The sequence below is a fragment of the Miniopterus schreibersii genome (genome assembly GCF_964146895.1).
Source record: "Miniopterus schreibersii genome assembly, chromosome: 13".
Taxonomy (NCBI): Eukaryota; Metazoa; Chordata; class Mammalia; order Chiroptera; family Miniopteridae; genus Miniopterus; species Miniopterus schreibersii.
In genome coordinates, this window is record NC_138113.1 from 7718798 (window position 1) to 7733223 (window position 14426).

At 62.6% G+C, this 14426-nt stretch overlaps 1 protein-coding gene across 2 annotated transcripts; it reads left to right on the plus strand.

Moving 5' to 3' along the window:
- Nucleotides 1–1351: 1351 nt before the first annotated feature.
- Nucleotides 1352–5332, plus strand: GDF7 (growth differentiation factor 7; the record flags this gene model as incomplete). Of its 2 annotated transcripts, none has more annotated exons than XM_081156469.1 (2): nt 1352–1739; nt 4371–5332. In XM_081156469.1, the coding sequence occupies 2 exons, from the start codon at nt 1352–1354 to the stop codon at nt 5330–5332; spliced, it is 1350 nt and encodes a 449-aa protein (XP_081012595.1). The 2 variants fall into 2 exon arrangements, with proteins under 2 accessions (XP_081012595.1, XP_081012596.1); XM_081156470.1 differs by having other exon boundaries at nt 4383–5332.
- Nucleotides 5333–14426: the final 9094 nt, after the last annotated feature.

The window sequence follows — 14426 nt, forward strand, 5'->3', positions numbered from 1 at the left end:
GGGCTTTGGGCCCCGTGACGTCACGCTGACGTCACGCCGACGTTGATCACCCACTCAAAGTGACCGTGACGCCCCCCCCCCCCCCTAGATTTTGAGTTCGGGAGCGAACGCAGTTTCAACGGACAAGGTCGCGCCCGCGCCGCCGCGGGGTCCGCGCGGCTCAGCCCCTCCGTCTGCTCGAGGGCGGCCGGCGGGTCCCGCTGCCGACGCTCCCGCGCTGGGCGCTGCGCCAACGCCCCAGACCGGCCTCGGGGGTCTGCCCTGCGGCTACCGACGGAGCGCCCGCCGCGCGCCCGAGGGCCCCGGGCGCCCCCCGCAGCCACGGCTCCGTGCGCAGCGCGACGGGGGAAGGAGTACGGAGGCACCACCCCGGGGCCCTTCGCTGCCCGCCCTCGCGCCTTCTGGCTGCACCCCAACATAGCCGGTCGCCTGACCCCTAGGGGTCGGGCCGGAGGTCACCACTGTGGACGCAGATGAACTCGGGGCGCCCCGGCACCCCGGCGCTGCCATCCTAATTCCCGTGCTCCTTTAAGATCTGAGCTTCCGCGCCCAAATCTTTGCTCTCCAAGTGTCGGTCCATGTCCATCTGTCTTTCCGGCCGGTCCTTCCAGCTGCTCGCTCTTTGCCGTACGGGTCCCCTTCCCCGCTCCGGCCGTCGGCTCGGACCTTCGGGGGCTGTGGCAGGGTGGGGAGCAGACGAGCTGATCATGAAAAACGCGCCTTCGTGGCAGCCCCGCGCGCCCTGGTGGCCTCCGTGGCCTCGGGGGCCTCTCCTGCGCGCGGTGCCCACCCGGTCGCCGCACCGACGGGCGGGGCCGAGCCTCCCGCCGCCCCACCTCTGGCGTCGCGGGCGCTCGCGGAATGAGCGGGGCGGGGCGGGTGCTTCTCCGCGGGGGCGTGGGGAGGCGGCTGGGCGGGTGCCGTGTTCGCGAGATTCCCCGGAGTCTCTAAACCCAGAGGGCACGTTTGGCTGGGGCGCGGCGCGGGCGCAGGGGAGGGGTGCGCAAGGCTGAGGGGAGGGAGGCGGGGCCCTGTTTTGTGCGGGAGCCCCGGGCCGGTGTCCCTCTCGGGTCCAGAGAAGGGGCGCAGCGACCGGGTGCGGGGGCCGGGGCGCGGGGAGGGAGGCCCCTGCCCCGGATTCTCCGTCCGGCGAGAGTGGGGGGCGCGGCGCCGCCACTGAAGTGTTCAGCAGGGGGCGCTGCTCCGGGCGCGGGGCGGGGTGGGGTGGGCGGGGGGGGCGCTGCTTGCTGCGCACACTTCCCCCATTATTAAACACTATGTTCAAAAGGCGCCGGGGGACTTCCCGGAGCCACGGAGCTCGCGCCGCGCGCCCGCCCGGCCCGCGGAGCCCATGGACCTGAGCGCGGCCGCCGCGCTGTGCCTCTGGCTGCTGAGCGCCTGCCGCCCCCGCGACGGGCTCGAAGCGGCGGCCGTGCTGCGAGCGGCGGGGGCAGGGCCGGCCGAGGGCCCGGGGGGCGGCGGCGGCGGGCGGACCCTCGCGGCGGCGCCGGGCGCCTCTGCTGCCCCGGCCGCGGCGGCTCCCGGGGCCCGCGCCGCGCGCCGCGCCACGGGCGCCGGCTTCAGGAACGGCTCGGTGGTGCCGCACCAGTTCATGATGTCGCTCTACCGGAGCCTCGCCGGGGGGGCTCCGGCCGGGGCTGCGGCCGCGTCCGCCTCGGGCCCCGGCCGCCACGGCCGCGCGGACACCATCACCGGCTTCGCGGACCAGGCGACCCAAGGTACTCACGCCTCCTCTGCGCCCGTCCACGCTGCCCGGGCCTGGGCGGGCACCGCCGCCGGGGCGGGCCCCTGCTCCGCGCCGCTCGGGGCGCGCCCCGTCCCGGCCTCAGGTGTTGGGAAGACGCTTCGCCGAGGCCCGCGCTCGAACCCGCTGCGCCTGGACGGCGGCGGGGGACGCGGCGGCCCCGGGTCCCTCCGTGCGGTGCCCGGGCCCCGCGGAGCCTGGGACCCCGAGAAGCAGAGGAGGGGGCCCGGCGGAGCGGGACTGCGTCCTGGTCGGGGCGGCGGCCGCTGCTTCGTCGCAGCAGTCGGGGCGGCAGCTCCCGGCCTCTTGGGGACCATACAAATTGGGGCTGACTCGGGGGCATGCGAGACAGAGGCACTAAAACTTCAACAAATGGCCCTGGAGAGGCTGGTGCATCGCCAGGTACAAAGGGGGCCTTCTCGGCAGGCTGTGTCCGGGTGCAGGTGTGCAGCTGGGGTGCCGCGCCGCCCGCGGGGCGCCTGGCCGGCTGGAGGTCGAGCGCTCGGGCTGTGCGGGGAGGAAGGAAGGGCCAGGAGGGCGCAGGAATGCAGGCCTCTCCCGGACCCGTGGCCCCACCTTACTCCCCGCCAGGCCCTCCAAAGGTAGGACGTGGGTGAGGCCCCTGGTGATTGCTGTGTCATCTGGATTTTATTAATCTCTATTGATGTCATTAAAGCAGACAGATAGGAGAGATTTAAGTTATTTCGGCCTTAATTCTAAACAGCCAGAGACCCGGCATGGAAGGCAGGAGAGAAAGGAAGGCCGGCGGGGCTGGAGAGTAAGTGCTGCTGCAGAGGGGCCCTGGCTGGGAGCAGTGAGCAGATCACCCGCGCCCTCCAACACACACAGCACCCACACACAGACTGCTGTACTTGGGGTGCAGGGAGATCCTGAGCCCTATAGCCCTGTGGGAACTTTCAGGCATCCTCCTCCGCGGGAGTGCCCCTGGACTGCAGGCTGGGGTGCTCCTGGGAAGGCTGCATCCTGGGACACAGGCCCGGGACCCCAGCCCTAATGCTGCTCAGTGGGCGGCCAAGTCCTGGGAGAGCCGGGCAGTGCAGGGCCCTAGGCTAGCAGAGGCACCAGATGCTCTTTCTTTGGTTGAGTTAGGCCTACCGTGGCCTCGGCCTGAGCGGAGTCCTTCCCTGGGGTGCCAGCTTGGCTGGTAAGGCCACCTCGCCTCCCTCTGGGGGGAGGGAACACAGTGGCAGCCCCTCGAAGCCGGGAAGGCTGCAGGGCAAGCTCCAAGTGCTCCCCCGCGCCAGCGAGCCCGGGAGAGGACGCTGTGCTGGGTCTGTGTGTCTGTGGGGCGCAGCGTTGGCTCATTCCCTCTCCTGCCTCCCCCTCCATCCTGAGCCTCAGCTTGGAGCAGGGCTGTTTGAGGTCCCAAGAGGCCACTAGCAGCACCCAGACTCTGGACCTCAGGAGCCGAGAGCCTGGCGTCGGTGGTTGGTGAGCAAAAAACCTCCAGCGGTGGGGGAGTCTGCGTAGTCTCTGTGTTTGGGGCAAAACGAAACCATATGACCCTCTTCAAAGGGAGCTCCTTATCTGCTGCTTGGTGGAATTTCAGCTTTTTTTTTTTTTTTTGAGCCCCCAAAGAAAAGAGTGCCTACGACCCAGAAATAAAAATCGAAAGGCCGGAGATAAGTCACAGCGGAGGGAGTAAGTCAGTGAAGGCACCCGCGGTCCGAGGGGAGAGACCTCCTCCGGCCCACTGCCCTCACCGCGCGAGGCAGTCACGCTGCCCAAACCCTTCTGAGAAGGCCCCTCGCGCGCCTTTGCCGCCGGTCCCCTCCATCGGAGGTCGGGGAAACACTGGGACAGGGCGAGCCTGGAGTTCCTGTCGCGACCGGCAGCGCTCATCGCTCCGAGGCTTTGGGCCCAGCCCGGCCCCTCTCTGGGTCTCAGTTTCCTTTGGGCACAGCGAGGAGCGGGGCGCACTACAGGGTCCGACGCGGCCCCGCCTGGACGAATCGAACCGCAGGGCCCCAGCCGGCAGGGAGCCCCGACGGGAACGTTCCAGCCGGGCTGGGGGAGTGGAGGAGCGGTTTTCAGGGGACAAGATTTTATTTTCGTACAGCCGGGGACCCCGCGGCGCTCCTAGGTGCTGGGGGGCAATAATGAGCCGTACCCGTATGGAGCGGGAGCCCCGCGGGGCAAACACTCGGCCTTGGAAGGGGCGCACGAGTTCTGCTGCGCCCACCAGGCCTTCCGGCTGCCACCCGCCAGAAAGGCTGGCTCCGACCTGGTCCCTGCAGATCTGTGGCTCTGGGGCAGCATCGGAACTGCGGTGGCCTTAAGTCTTGGTCTCGGCTGCGGGGCTGCGCTCTTGGCCACGCAGCGTGGATGTGGGTGGGTTGTGGCGGCGGAGGAACTTTCCGCTCGATGAACCAAAACCCGGTCCCCGTAGTGGGGCGAAGGCTTCCTTTCCTCTGGACCAGGCTGGCAGCTGCGGGCTGGGCCGACGCGGGGGCGGGCGCCGGCTCCCGCGGGCTTCACTCCCGCATCCTGGCCGGGCCCTTTGCAGTTAGGAGGCCCCGAGGCCAGGAGCGCGAACGTCGTTCTCACTCTGCGCTTTCTCTCTGTCTGTGCCCGTCCTCTGCAGACGAGTCGGCAGCCGAGACCGGCCAGCGTTTCCTGTTCGACCTGTCCAGCCTTTCCGACGCCGACGAGGTGGTGGGCGCGGAGCTGCGCGTGCTGCGCCGCGAGCCCCCGCAGCCCGGCCCCGGCATCGCCGCGCCCCCGCCGCTGCTGCTGCTGTCCACGTGCCCCGGGGCCGCGCGCGCGCAGAGCCTGCTGCACTCTCGGTCGGCCGAGCCCCTGGACGGGGCGCGCTGGGAGGTGTTCGACGTGGCGGACGCCGTCCGGGGCCACCGCCGGGAGCCGCGCGCGCCCCGCACGCTCTGCCTGTTGCTGCGCGCAGTGGCCGGCGCGGCGCGGGGGCCGCTGGCGCTCAGGTGGCTGGGCTTCGGCGCCCGGGGCGGCGGCGGCGCGGCGGCGGAGGACCGCGCGCTGCTGGTAGTCGCCTCCCGAGCGCACAGGAAGGAGAGCCTGTTCCGGGAGATCCGCGCCCAGGCCCGCGCGCTCGGGGCCGCGCTGGCCGCGGAGCCGCCGCCCGACCCGGGACCGGGCGCTGGGCCACCGACCGCTGTCACCGGGGGTCGCCGGAGGCGGCGGACCGCGCTAGCCGGGAGTCGGGCTGCGCCGGGCAGCGGCGGGGGCGCGGGCCGGGGCCACGGACGCAGGGGCCGGAGCCGCTGCAGCCGCAAGCCGCTGCACGTGGACTTCAAGGAGCTGGGCTGGGACGACTGGATCATCGCGCCGCTGGACTACCAAGCCTACCACTGCGAGGGCGTGTGCGACTTCCCGCTGCGCTCGCACCTGGAGCCCACCAACCACGCCATCATCCAGACGCTGCTCAACTCCATGGCGCCCGACGCGGCGCCCGCCTCCTGCTGCGTGCCCGCGCGCCTCAGCCCCATCAGCATCCTGTACATCGACGCCGCCAACAACGTGGTCTACAAGCAGTACGAGGACATGGTGGTGGAGGCCTGCGGCTGCAGGTAGCAGGCGGGCCGGCCGGCCGGGGCGGGGGCAGCCGCCCGGGGCCCTGCTGAGGAGCAGCCGCGGGCCGGGCCTGGCACCCGGCCTGGGTGCCGTCGGACCCCGGCCCCGCGCGGAGGAGAGCGCGCAGGTTCACGCTCGCACCGGCGCTCACGCCCGCACACGCGTCCACTCGCGCTCCCGTTGCTGTGACTGCCCGAGGGCCCAGGGTGGAGATGACGGGACGCCCCGGAATGTCGCAGCCACGTGCGCTCTGCAGCCAGATGGCCTGCGCCCACTGTGCCTCTGGGGACAGGGCGGTGTTTGTGTCCAAGTAACAGACACGAAATCGGGTAGGAACAGGTTGGGGAGTTGCCGGCTCCAGAATGGGTGAACGAAAGCGTGTTCTGGCCGAGTGTGGGCGCGGAGGCTGGGCGGCCGAGCTGCGGGTGCTGCGCCGGGACCAGGGGACCAGGGGGCCAGGGGGCCAGGGGACCAGGGGGCCAGGGGACCAGGGGACCAGGGGGCCAGGGGGCCAGGGGGCCAGGGGACCAGGGGGCCAGGGGCCGCAGTGCGGTTTCGGAAGGTTCGCGGCGCACGGAGGCCATTCATTCCGGGAAGGAGCCGGCAAAGGTCTTACGTTTCCTTTGACTTTTGACAGGGAAGTGTCCCCTCAGTTTTGAAAGGGAGCATCTGCCCAGAGCAGGCTGTGGAGCTTCCTAGATCCCGGCAAAGGTCAGCACCACTCTCTTTAAAAAAAAATCAGTTCCTATGGGGAATGGTCTAGAAAGCCGGGAAAAAGTACTTTTCTCTGGGAGGGGAGTGAACTAGGGGCGAGGTTATAACTGCAAGTCTGATCTGACATGGAAGTGGGGTGGGTCCACCCCCAGTTTCTCCGAGGCTCCCAAGCTGGGCAGCCTGGGGTGGTGGCAGTGCCTGGGCGGGCTCAGGAGGCCCCTGCAGAGTTTGGGAATGGGGGAGGCGCCATGGCTCTGCCTAGAAACCTGCCAGGTGGTTTTCCTGGGAGCTGCAGGAGGCTCTCAGGGTCTCAGAGGCAGGGGCTCCTTTTGAGGACTGTGACTCTGCCGGTGGGCGAGGCCCCTCCAACGGCCTTACTCAGAGTGGGCGGCATGTGCTTGTGCTTAGCTCTCAGGTCTGTGTCGGCTTTTACACGCTCTCACTGTTGCTGCTGCAGGTTTTGGCAGTGTGATAGTAACGGGAAGTGAAGCCGCACAGAGTGCTTTTGTGAGCTTTCAGCTCCCAGAAACCCAGTGGTTCGGAGCAGGTCCACGGTCCCATCGGTGCTCTGTCCGGCGCATTTGCAGGGTGGCTGCTGCGGCCCCTTGGGAAGGTTCAGGCCTTGGCGTGGGGGAGCAGAGGTGGAAGTCTATCGCCACAGGCCCAGTACTTTGCCCCAAAGGGTCTTGTTGATGGAAGAAGGATTGTCTGTCTGTGATTGTCTGTCCGTGTGAAAGGGAGCTCGAACACGAAAGCCTTCATAGTTTTATTTGGTTCATCCCTGCCGGGGAGTCCGTTGTGGCCCATGTAAATGGTTGGAAGAGGGGAGAGAAGTAAGCTGGGGTCCTCCTGTCTGGGGCTGGGAAGGGTCCTTGAAAACCCCCGCAGCTGACCTGAGCGCTCCTGTTTAAGGCTGTGCTGGGTGTTCGCCTTTAGGGTCCCTGGGAGGCATTCATTCTGTCCTTTGGTCTCGGATGCTGAGGCCCAGTTATAATTTCCATTCTCAGTGATTATGGTCTTAAGGGAGAGGGAGGGATGAAAGACTTAGATGCAGCTAATTTATTTAAAGGGCCCCACCTGAGTCTTTTTTATCCTGTAAAATTCCCCCAAAGGAAAAGAAAACACATTTATAATGTGAATTTATATGCTGTGGCTATGTGGGTAGCTATAAATAACCAGAAAATGCAACAGTCTCTTCAGGTTAAAACCAAAACACTCCCCAAGTGGCTGCTACACGACAACTCCACCCAGTCTCCGAGCCTGGGCCAAGACGGTTCTGCTACACTCACGGATTTTGCCAGAGAAGCCTCCCTCTCTTGTTTTAAACTATGATTTTAATAACGATTGGCTGGTGATTGCTCCGATACCTGTTGTAATGAAGAATAAAGGTGTAGTGTTAGATGTCTTAGAAAGGGAAACTATAATGAAACACTATAGTGAAATATTATTTTGAAGAAATTCTAGGGTATTTAATATCTTTGGACAAAAGCAAACATTTTGATAGTTTTTTAGGGACTAGAAAAAAATTGTGGGGGAAGAAATGTCATGAGTTAGCCTGAGATTTTTATGGCAGGAAAACGCCCTCCATTTTCTCCATTTCCTCCCGATGACCTCCTTCTACCAAGATGTGATACAGGAGTAGGTGTCTTCCTGCCTCTCGAGTCCAGGCTGCACCCGGGGCAGGGGTGGGGGGTGTTGTCCTTGGCCAGCGACAGTCCTTCTGTGGCCCCGATGCCCTCAGTGTGATCTTCGCTCACCCAACAAAAGGAATGCCTCCTGGATTCCCCCTGGGGCTGCCTGGAACCGCCAGGGGCCACCCGTGTCCTGCTCCAGCTCTGCTCAGCCCCCTGACATCTCTGAGTTAGAAGCAGGTGAGCGCAGAGGATGTTTCACTTTGTAAAATGGTAGCAGAAGGGCTGCCACATGTGGAGGACAGCTTCTGGCTGCTGAGCTGTTGGATTAGCTTTGACAGGGTGTGGAGAAGGGATTCTGCCAGCACAGTCGGTAGTGCCCTGGCCTGTCTGTCTGTCTTCTAGGCGGTGGGGAGTAGGGCCGCGTCACCCGGCTGGGCGATCCAGGCTCAGCGATGGGCCAGCCGGCCGCTGGCAAGCAGAGTGAAGTGTGTCAGGACTGTGAGTAAGGAGCCCCACCTCCCCAGGCCACCGAAGTATCCCTCCTGCAGTAAACCGAATTCTTCACTCTGCTCGGAAGAGCTGTGCGCGAGGACTGAGATCACTGGTACCCCGCTTTCTGCTGGAGAGGGAGGCTGGGCATCCCCGCTGGGGCAGCAGGGGGCAGGCCGGCCGGGCCCGAGGGGCTGGTGCTGTGTCTGCTGGACACCAGGGCGGTCTGGTCACTGCTGTTGGGAGCCAGGCTCCGGTATGAAGGGAGACGCCCTCGCTGGCAGGCGGCCATGCCCACCGGTACCCAAACACTTCCCTGGCTGGATTCTGGCTCTCAGAGCAGCGGGGCTGGGTCCTCTGAGGGGGAAGCGCCTGAGCTTCCCCCTTCAGTGCACACTCGCCGCCCTGCGCCCCACTGTCCTGGCATTTTATTGCCAAGGGGTCATAGGAAAGAGAGGAGGTGTGGACTGTGTGACAGTGGGGTCAAGCCCACCAAACCCAGCGCAGTGACTTCTCACACGACAGTCTCCAGGTGTTGGCAGGAGGGGAACCTTGTTCAGTGCCTGAAACCATGCATCCTGTCCGCTTTCATTCACTCACAGAAGAAAATAACTGGGGGCTGCAGTCTGGTTTTCCCCACAAAGCAGGGAGAAAAAACAATGTTTTCCAAGAGCAGCTTGTACACAGAATCAGACTCTCCCCTTGCCTGAATCTGGTCTCCAGGAAATCCAGTGAGGGGGACAGAGAGCTACGTCAGTCTCTGGGCCACCAACACCACAGGGAGCCTTGCCGATTCCTGAGAAAGCGATACTGACCTTCCCCGGCCAGAAAGCAGGGCCCTCTCAGCCTCTCAGCGGGCTGTGGGCCAGGGCGCCTCACGTGGGCCACCAGGTGGGCCGGGCAGACGAGGCTGGAAGGCAGCAGACTGTTGAGGGAGGGCAGGGCCTTTGGTGTCCTCTCAGAAAGTGTCCAGATTAGGAAGGAAGGAGAGTCAGCGGACGAGTGAAGCCAGCACTCAGAAGGCATCAGGACTGAGTGAGGAGTAACCAGGTCCCTCTGACAGGTGTCTGAATGGCGCCACGGTGGGCCCACGGTGGGCTCCTGTGTGCCTAGGAGTGAACTGACCCACACAGCCACCTGCCAGCCTCAGAGCTCCGCAGGCATCTCTGAGAGGTCTCAGCAAGCCCCGGGCAGTCTCCTGCCTCTGCGGAGCATCAGCTCAGCCCCGAGTTTCCAGGATTCTACCTTGTCCCACGGCTCACTCCCAGTTCAGAGGCAGAGCGAATGTGACTGCCCCGGGAAAGGTCCCCTCCTGCCCCCAGCCCCAGAGCCGCCTCTCATGTGTCACAGCTCCTGGCTGTGCGTGCCCACTATACTCTCAGCTCCGTTGGTGCTTTGTGGATGCTGCTTTGATTTCCCCCCGGGGCAAGGCAGGTGCAGGGGAGGTCAGGACCCCAAGGGTGGGGCTCAGCTCACCAAAGCCAGGACCTTTTCTGTGTCCCTGCTGAGGGGCACCGCCAACCCAGCTCGAGTTCCCTGTGCTCACACAGCGATGGGCAGAGCCATGCTCAGGCTGGGATTGTCCTGTGACCAAGGCCTGGGGAGGCTACACCTGCTGCTGGGGCCTCCATGTAGGCGGCAGAGGAAAGAACGGGCTGGGCCATGTCTGCAGCCTGGACAGCGATCTGGGGCTGCCCGAGTCCCTGGACGAGGCATGCCAGCCTGCCTAAGGGTGGACTGCCTGCCCCAGCAGGTCCCCAGCCTCTGCTCAGCCCCCTCACTGCCGTGGCTGTGTCTCGTCCAGCTTGCCGGGGGAGTGAAGCAGGGGCAGGCGTCAGAAGAGCTCCTTTCTCTTCTTTCTTACGGCCCGGAAACGGGGGCACAGTTTAACATTAAGAAACAGTAGAAGGGGGAAGTGAAAACTATTTCTAACTTCTCAGGCAGCTGGCCGTTTGTACCTGGAGCCTCCTGGCCATTTGGGCTGGAGCTGGCTTCCCCCTTTGTGCAGACTTGCCTCTGTGCCCAGATGAAGCTGCACAGATAGGTCCTCCCGAGGAGGCTCCGGGGAGAGGAGCCTGTTCTTCCCGGACGGCTACACTTCCCGTGGCTGCAGGGAGAGGGTTGCGAGTTGGCCTCCATCGTCTGTGGGGGTGATTGAGGGCTTGGCATCTGCCGTGTGGGCGTCAGTCATTCAGGGATGTTTTCTGCTCACGATGTTTAGGCACCAGCTTCACCAAAGTCACTGGTGCAGGTGGGCGGCCTACAGTGGGCCTGGGCCTTGGCTGTGGAACCTTCTGGCCGGGAAAGGTTCGCGTTGGCGCTTCGTGGCCGCAGCAGTAGTTAGAGCAGAGCGACCTGGGACAGTGCAGTTGCAGAGTGTGAGGCCAGCGAAGATGAGTCTGCATTTCACGTCATGCTTCCACTTAAAAGTGCATGCTCAGTGGGCGGCGGTCCGAATCCTCCTGCCATGCAACCTCCTGAGCGGCCCCGCCGGCCTTCCCGCGTTGGTGCTGGCAGGAGAAAGGACCGCTTTTTCTTACATGCGTCCCCTGCGGTGGCCAGAGGGCCGAGGAGTCCCGGCCACCTCCCGAGAGGCGCCTCTGCAAGCAGGTGAGTGCGCTGGCAGGACGCGTAACAGGCTGGCGTCTGAAGCGCAGTCTGCACTCTTTGGGTTTTTTTTTTTGCCGGACACACTTCGTTCTGCAGAAACTTTGTATCCCCTTTTTTCCCTAACGGGATGTGAAATAAGTTGTTTAGAAAAGCAAGGAAAAGCTTCTGAGTGAACCCCAGCGCCCTTGGGCCTGGCGGTGCAGGCGTTCGGGAGGTGGCCGGCGTCTGCTTGCGCATTTCTGTCCCTCCACCTGAGCCGGCAGGCGGGAGTGTGGCGAGGCAGTGGCCGGAGATTCGGTCAGGCCGTAGGTGGGCCGGGGCTGCCTTCTTCGCAGAATCATCTCTGGGCTGCTCACCTGACCCACGGCGGCAACCACCTCACCCGATTACCTGCCCCATCTAGAAACGGGTGAGGGGCCTCTTACGGGCCTGGACCCCACTCAGACACCTGAGGGCCAGAACCTAGGGCCACTGCTGAACCTTCCAGGGCTGAGGCGTGCTCGTGGCTGACGAAGACCAGACTCCTCGTGAGGCTTACCCAGAGGAGTTCTGCCAAATTAGAGGTGAACACGCTGATCCAAGGTGCGCAGGCTCCACACACTTCCCTTGACAACGCTCCCAGGGCCACAGCCGGGGAGGGCAGCTTCCAGGCCGTTGAGCTGGCGGTTCGGGGAAACTGCACACATTTTGCACCTGTTGTTCATCCTGTCCTGCCGTCAAGCCTGGCGTCTCTCAGACCCCACACGTGTGGCGGCCCAGCCTGGGTTTCTCAGTGGGGTGAGCCTGAAACGCAGTGCCAAGGTGTGTCTGCATGTTTGTCTCTGAGTGACTGAAGGCTGCCAAAGGCAGGAAAAGATCCACATGTCTGAGTTTCCCCGTGGCTCAGAGCAGGAGCAGTTTGGCTTGAGGTGAGCAGGCTGCTTGAGGAAGGGGTGTGCCCACGAGCAGAGTTTATTTCTTTGCCACTTAGATTCTGGGTCAGGACCTGTCAGAGCCGGCCATTCTGCATTCTGTTTAGAAAATGATGATGCAGCTCAGAAAGCAAGCAAGCTCGGGATAACACTCGTTTTCTCAGTGGGAAATACTCAGGTGTTCCAGGACAGGCACAGAGGCTCTGGGAAGGGGAGTTCCTCTGGCTTTCTCCTCAAACACATCATAGACTGAACACCAGCATCCTTAGAATTTGGGGTTTTTTTTTGGCATGTTATTTTACACTGTGGTGCAAACAGCTTTTATGTTTTCTGTGACGAAGAGTCATATTTGCATCACTTTAGGTCTTCTGGCTGGAAGTATTTTACCCCAGTGAAAAGTTAATGCATTTTTTACAAGGATTACGACGCTGGCCCTGGCATCAGTTGGTTGGGCGTCTTCCTGTGCATCCAAAGGCTGTTGGTTCCATCCCCAGTCAAGGCACACGCCCAGGTTGTGGGCTCGATCCTCAGTAGGGGGCATGCAGGAGGCAGCAGATCGATGTTTTGTTTTCATATGGATGCTTCTCTCTTTTCCTCTCCCTTCCTCTTTCTAAAAAAAAAAAAAAAAAAAATCTCAAACCTAGCCAGTGTGGTTTGGGGGTTGAATATCGACCCATGAACCTGGAGGTCACAGTTGGACTCCAGGGCACATGAATTTGGGGGTGGTTAGAAGTCCCTTTCATTTTGCGACCACACTCACTGTTCTCAGCGTGGCTCGGGGGTGAGAAGGGGGAGGGGGTGGTTTTGAAACCCTCGTTTCACTCAAGCCGAAATCTCCTTGTGGGCAATCTTCCAGGGCTGGTTTGGCCAGAGCAGGGCTCCCAGCTCAGGAGCTGGAGATGGGGCTGTCTCCCTGCTCCCCAGCCTGGCCCTTTGGGTGGCAGGAGCTGGCGTTGTGAATGCTGCCCGAGCCCAGGCCAGCTGGCAGGGCACTCTTCGAGGGCGGGTACAAGCCCACTGTGTATATGTGTTCTCGAGTTTAAATAGATTGTACATACCGGAGTGTAAATGAACTGTAAAACAGCAGCCTTTATTTTTCTTGACAGTTCCATAGCAGTATATATTTGTTACACTTGTATACTCTTCATTAACCATTTTGATATTTTGTACAGATAAGTTGATTAAATATTTTATTGCTACAACTGCTCCTGACTGGTCTTTGGAGAACGACCTTGGACCTGTTTTTCTGGGTTAGACCGCTCAGGCTCCTGGGCGCTGAGAACAGCGCCAGCCCTGCAGGCGTTGGGAAGGCCGCGCCGCCTGGGAGCCCCGGCCCATCAGTCTTTACCTGAAACCGCTCAGCACGGGGCTGCTGCTCCCTGGGCCTCGTGACTGCGACGAGCACAGGACCTGCGCGCAGCCCCACACTGCGTGGCGCTATGCATGGGAAGGTAGCCGAGTGGGCTGGGCTCCGGGGCGAAGAGGCCAACATGCAGTGGAAACACTTTCTCCTTGGAAAATGAGCGCCGCCACCTGTCACGAGCGAGCGAGCGAGCGAGCCCTGCCATTGCCGGCAGCTGGCAGAGCTGCTCCGTTTGCACACACAGCACCCAGTCTGGGTCCTGTCTCGGGTCAGAAGCAGGAGCGTGCACCCTCCGCAGGCTGCAGTCATGCCTCTGGAATCCGTAGCCTTGGCCCGGCTGTGGCCACCTCCATGGCAAGGCCCAAGGCTGGATGGCGGAGTTCAGGGACCAGCAAGCCCTGCGGCTGACTGGGCAGGGCCCTTCTGCTCAGCACTCTTCTAGACAAGTACACAGGTCCCTGCCCCATGAGGCGGCCTGGGGTCCTTCAGCATCGCCCCCAGGCCGGGCCGCAGAGCACCCACCACACAGCTTTCCACCTCCAGCTGGCTCACAGCGACTGTTCCTACAGGTGACGAGAAAGCTTTCATCTGTCCCTTAAGTATTTCAGGGACAGAATTAGTGACTGAGCAGCAGCTGTGGGAAGGTGGCAGGGACTTAACGTCACAATGCCCTGTTGGCAGGACTGGGTCATGTGGGATGTGGGTTGGGTCTGTGGGACCCAGCACCTCGCAGAGTCCAGTGTGCTCCACTGTCCCCGAGTGTTAATGCCAGTCCCTGTGGCCACGTCTTTCTCTGGGGAAAAGCTCAGCAAAGTCTGCTCCCTTTCTGTCCCCTAATTCCATTACTACTAATTCAAGGAGTCTCTTTCTTTGGAATAAAAATTATGCTCCCCTTTAAGCAGCTCATTCTGTGGGAACGATGACTGTATAAGCTTTATGACCCTGCCATCAAAAAGTGTGGCTTTTCATGTGTTTATAGGAATCCTTGGTCAGTTCTTCATTTTATTTTCTACTTGACCCACCCGGCCTTCTGTGGTCGGAGGATTATACTTTCAGCAGAGATGGGGTAAGTTGCAGGGAGAAAGGAAAGTCGGGTGACATTTAAAATGGTATCTTATTTCCTAAACACTGATGGAGCCCGTCTGAAAGGCCCAGCAATGCCTGATACTTAAGGAGGCGAAGGCTGGCTTTTCCGCTCCCCCTTTCCCTGGGGCCGGACGCCTGCTCACTTCCAAGCAGGTGAGGCAAAGATGAGCACCGCCGAGGGCGGGGCCCCTGCCCTGGCTGTGGATGCCTTGTGCTCCTGGGCCCCGGGAATGCCACACACTCTTCTGCTCAGGAGGGACAGTGATGGGGAGAAACCCGTCCCCTGC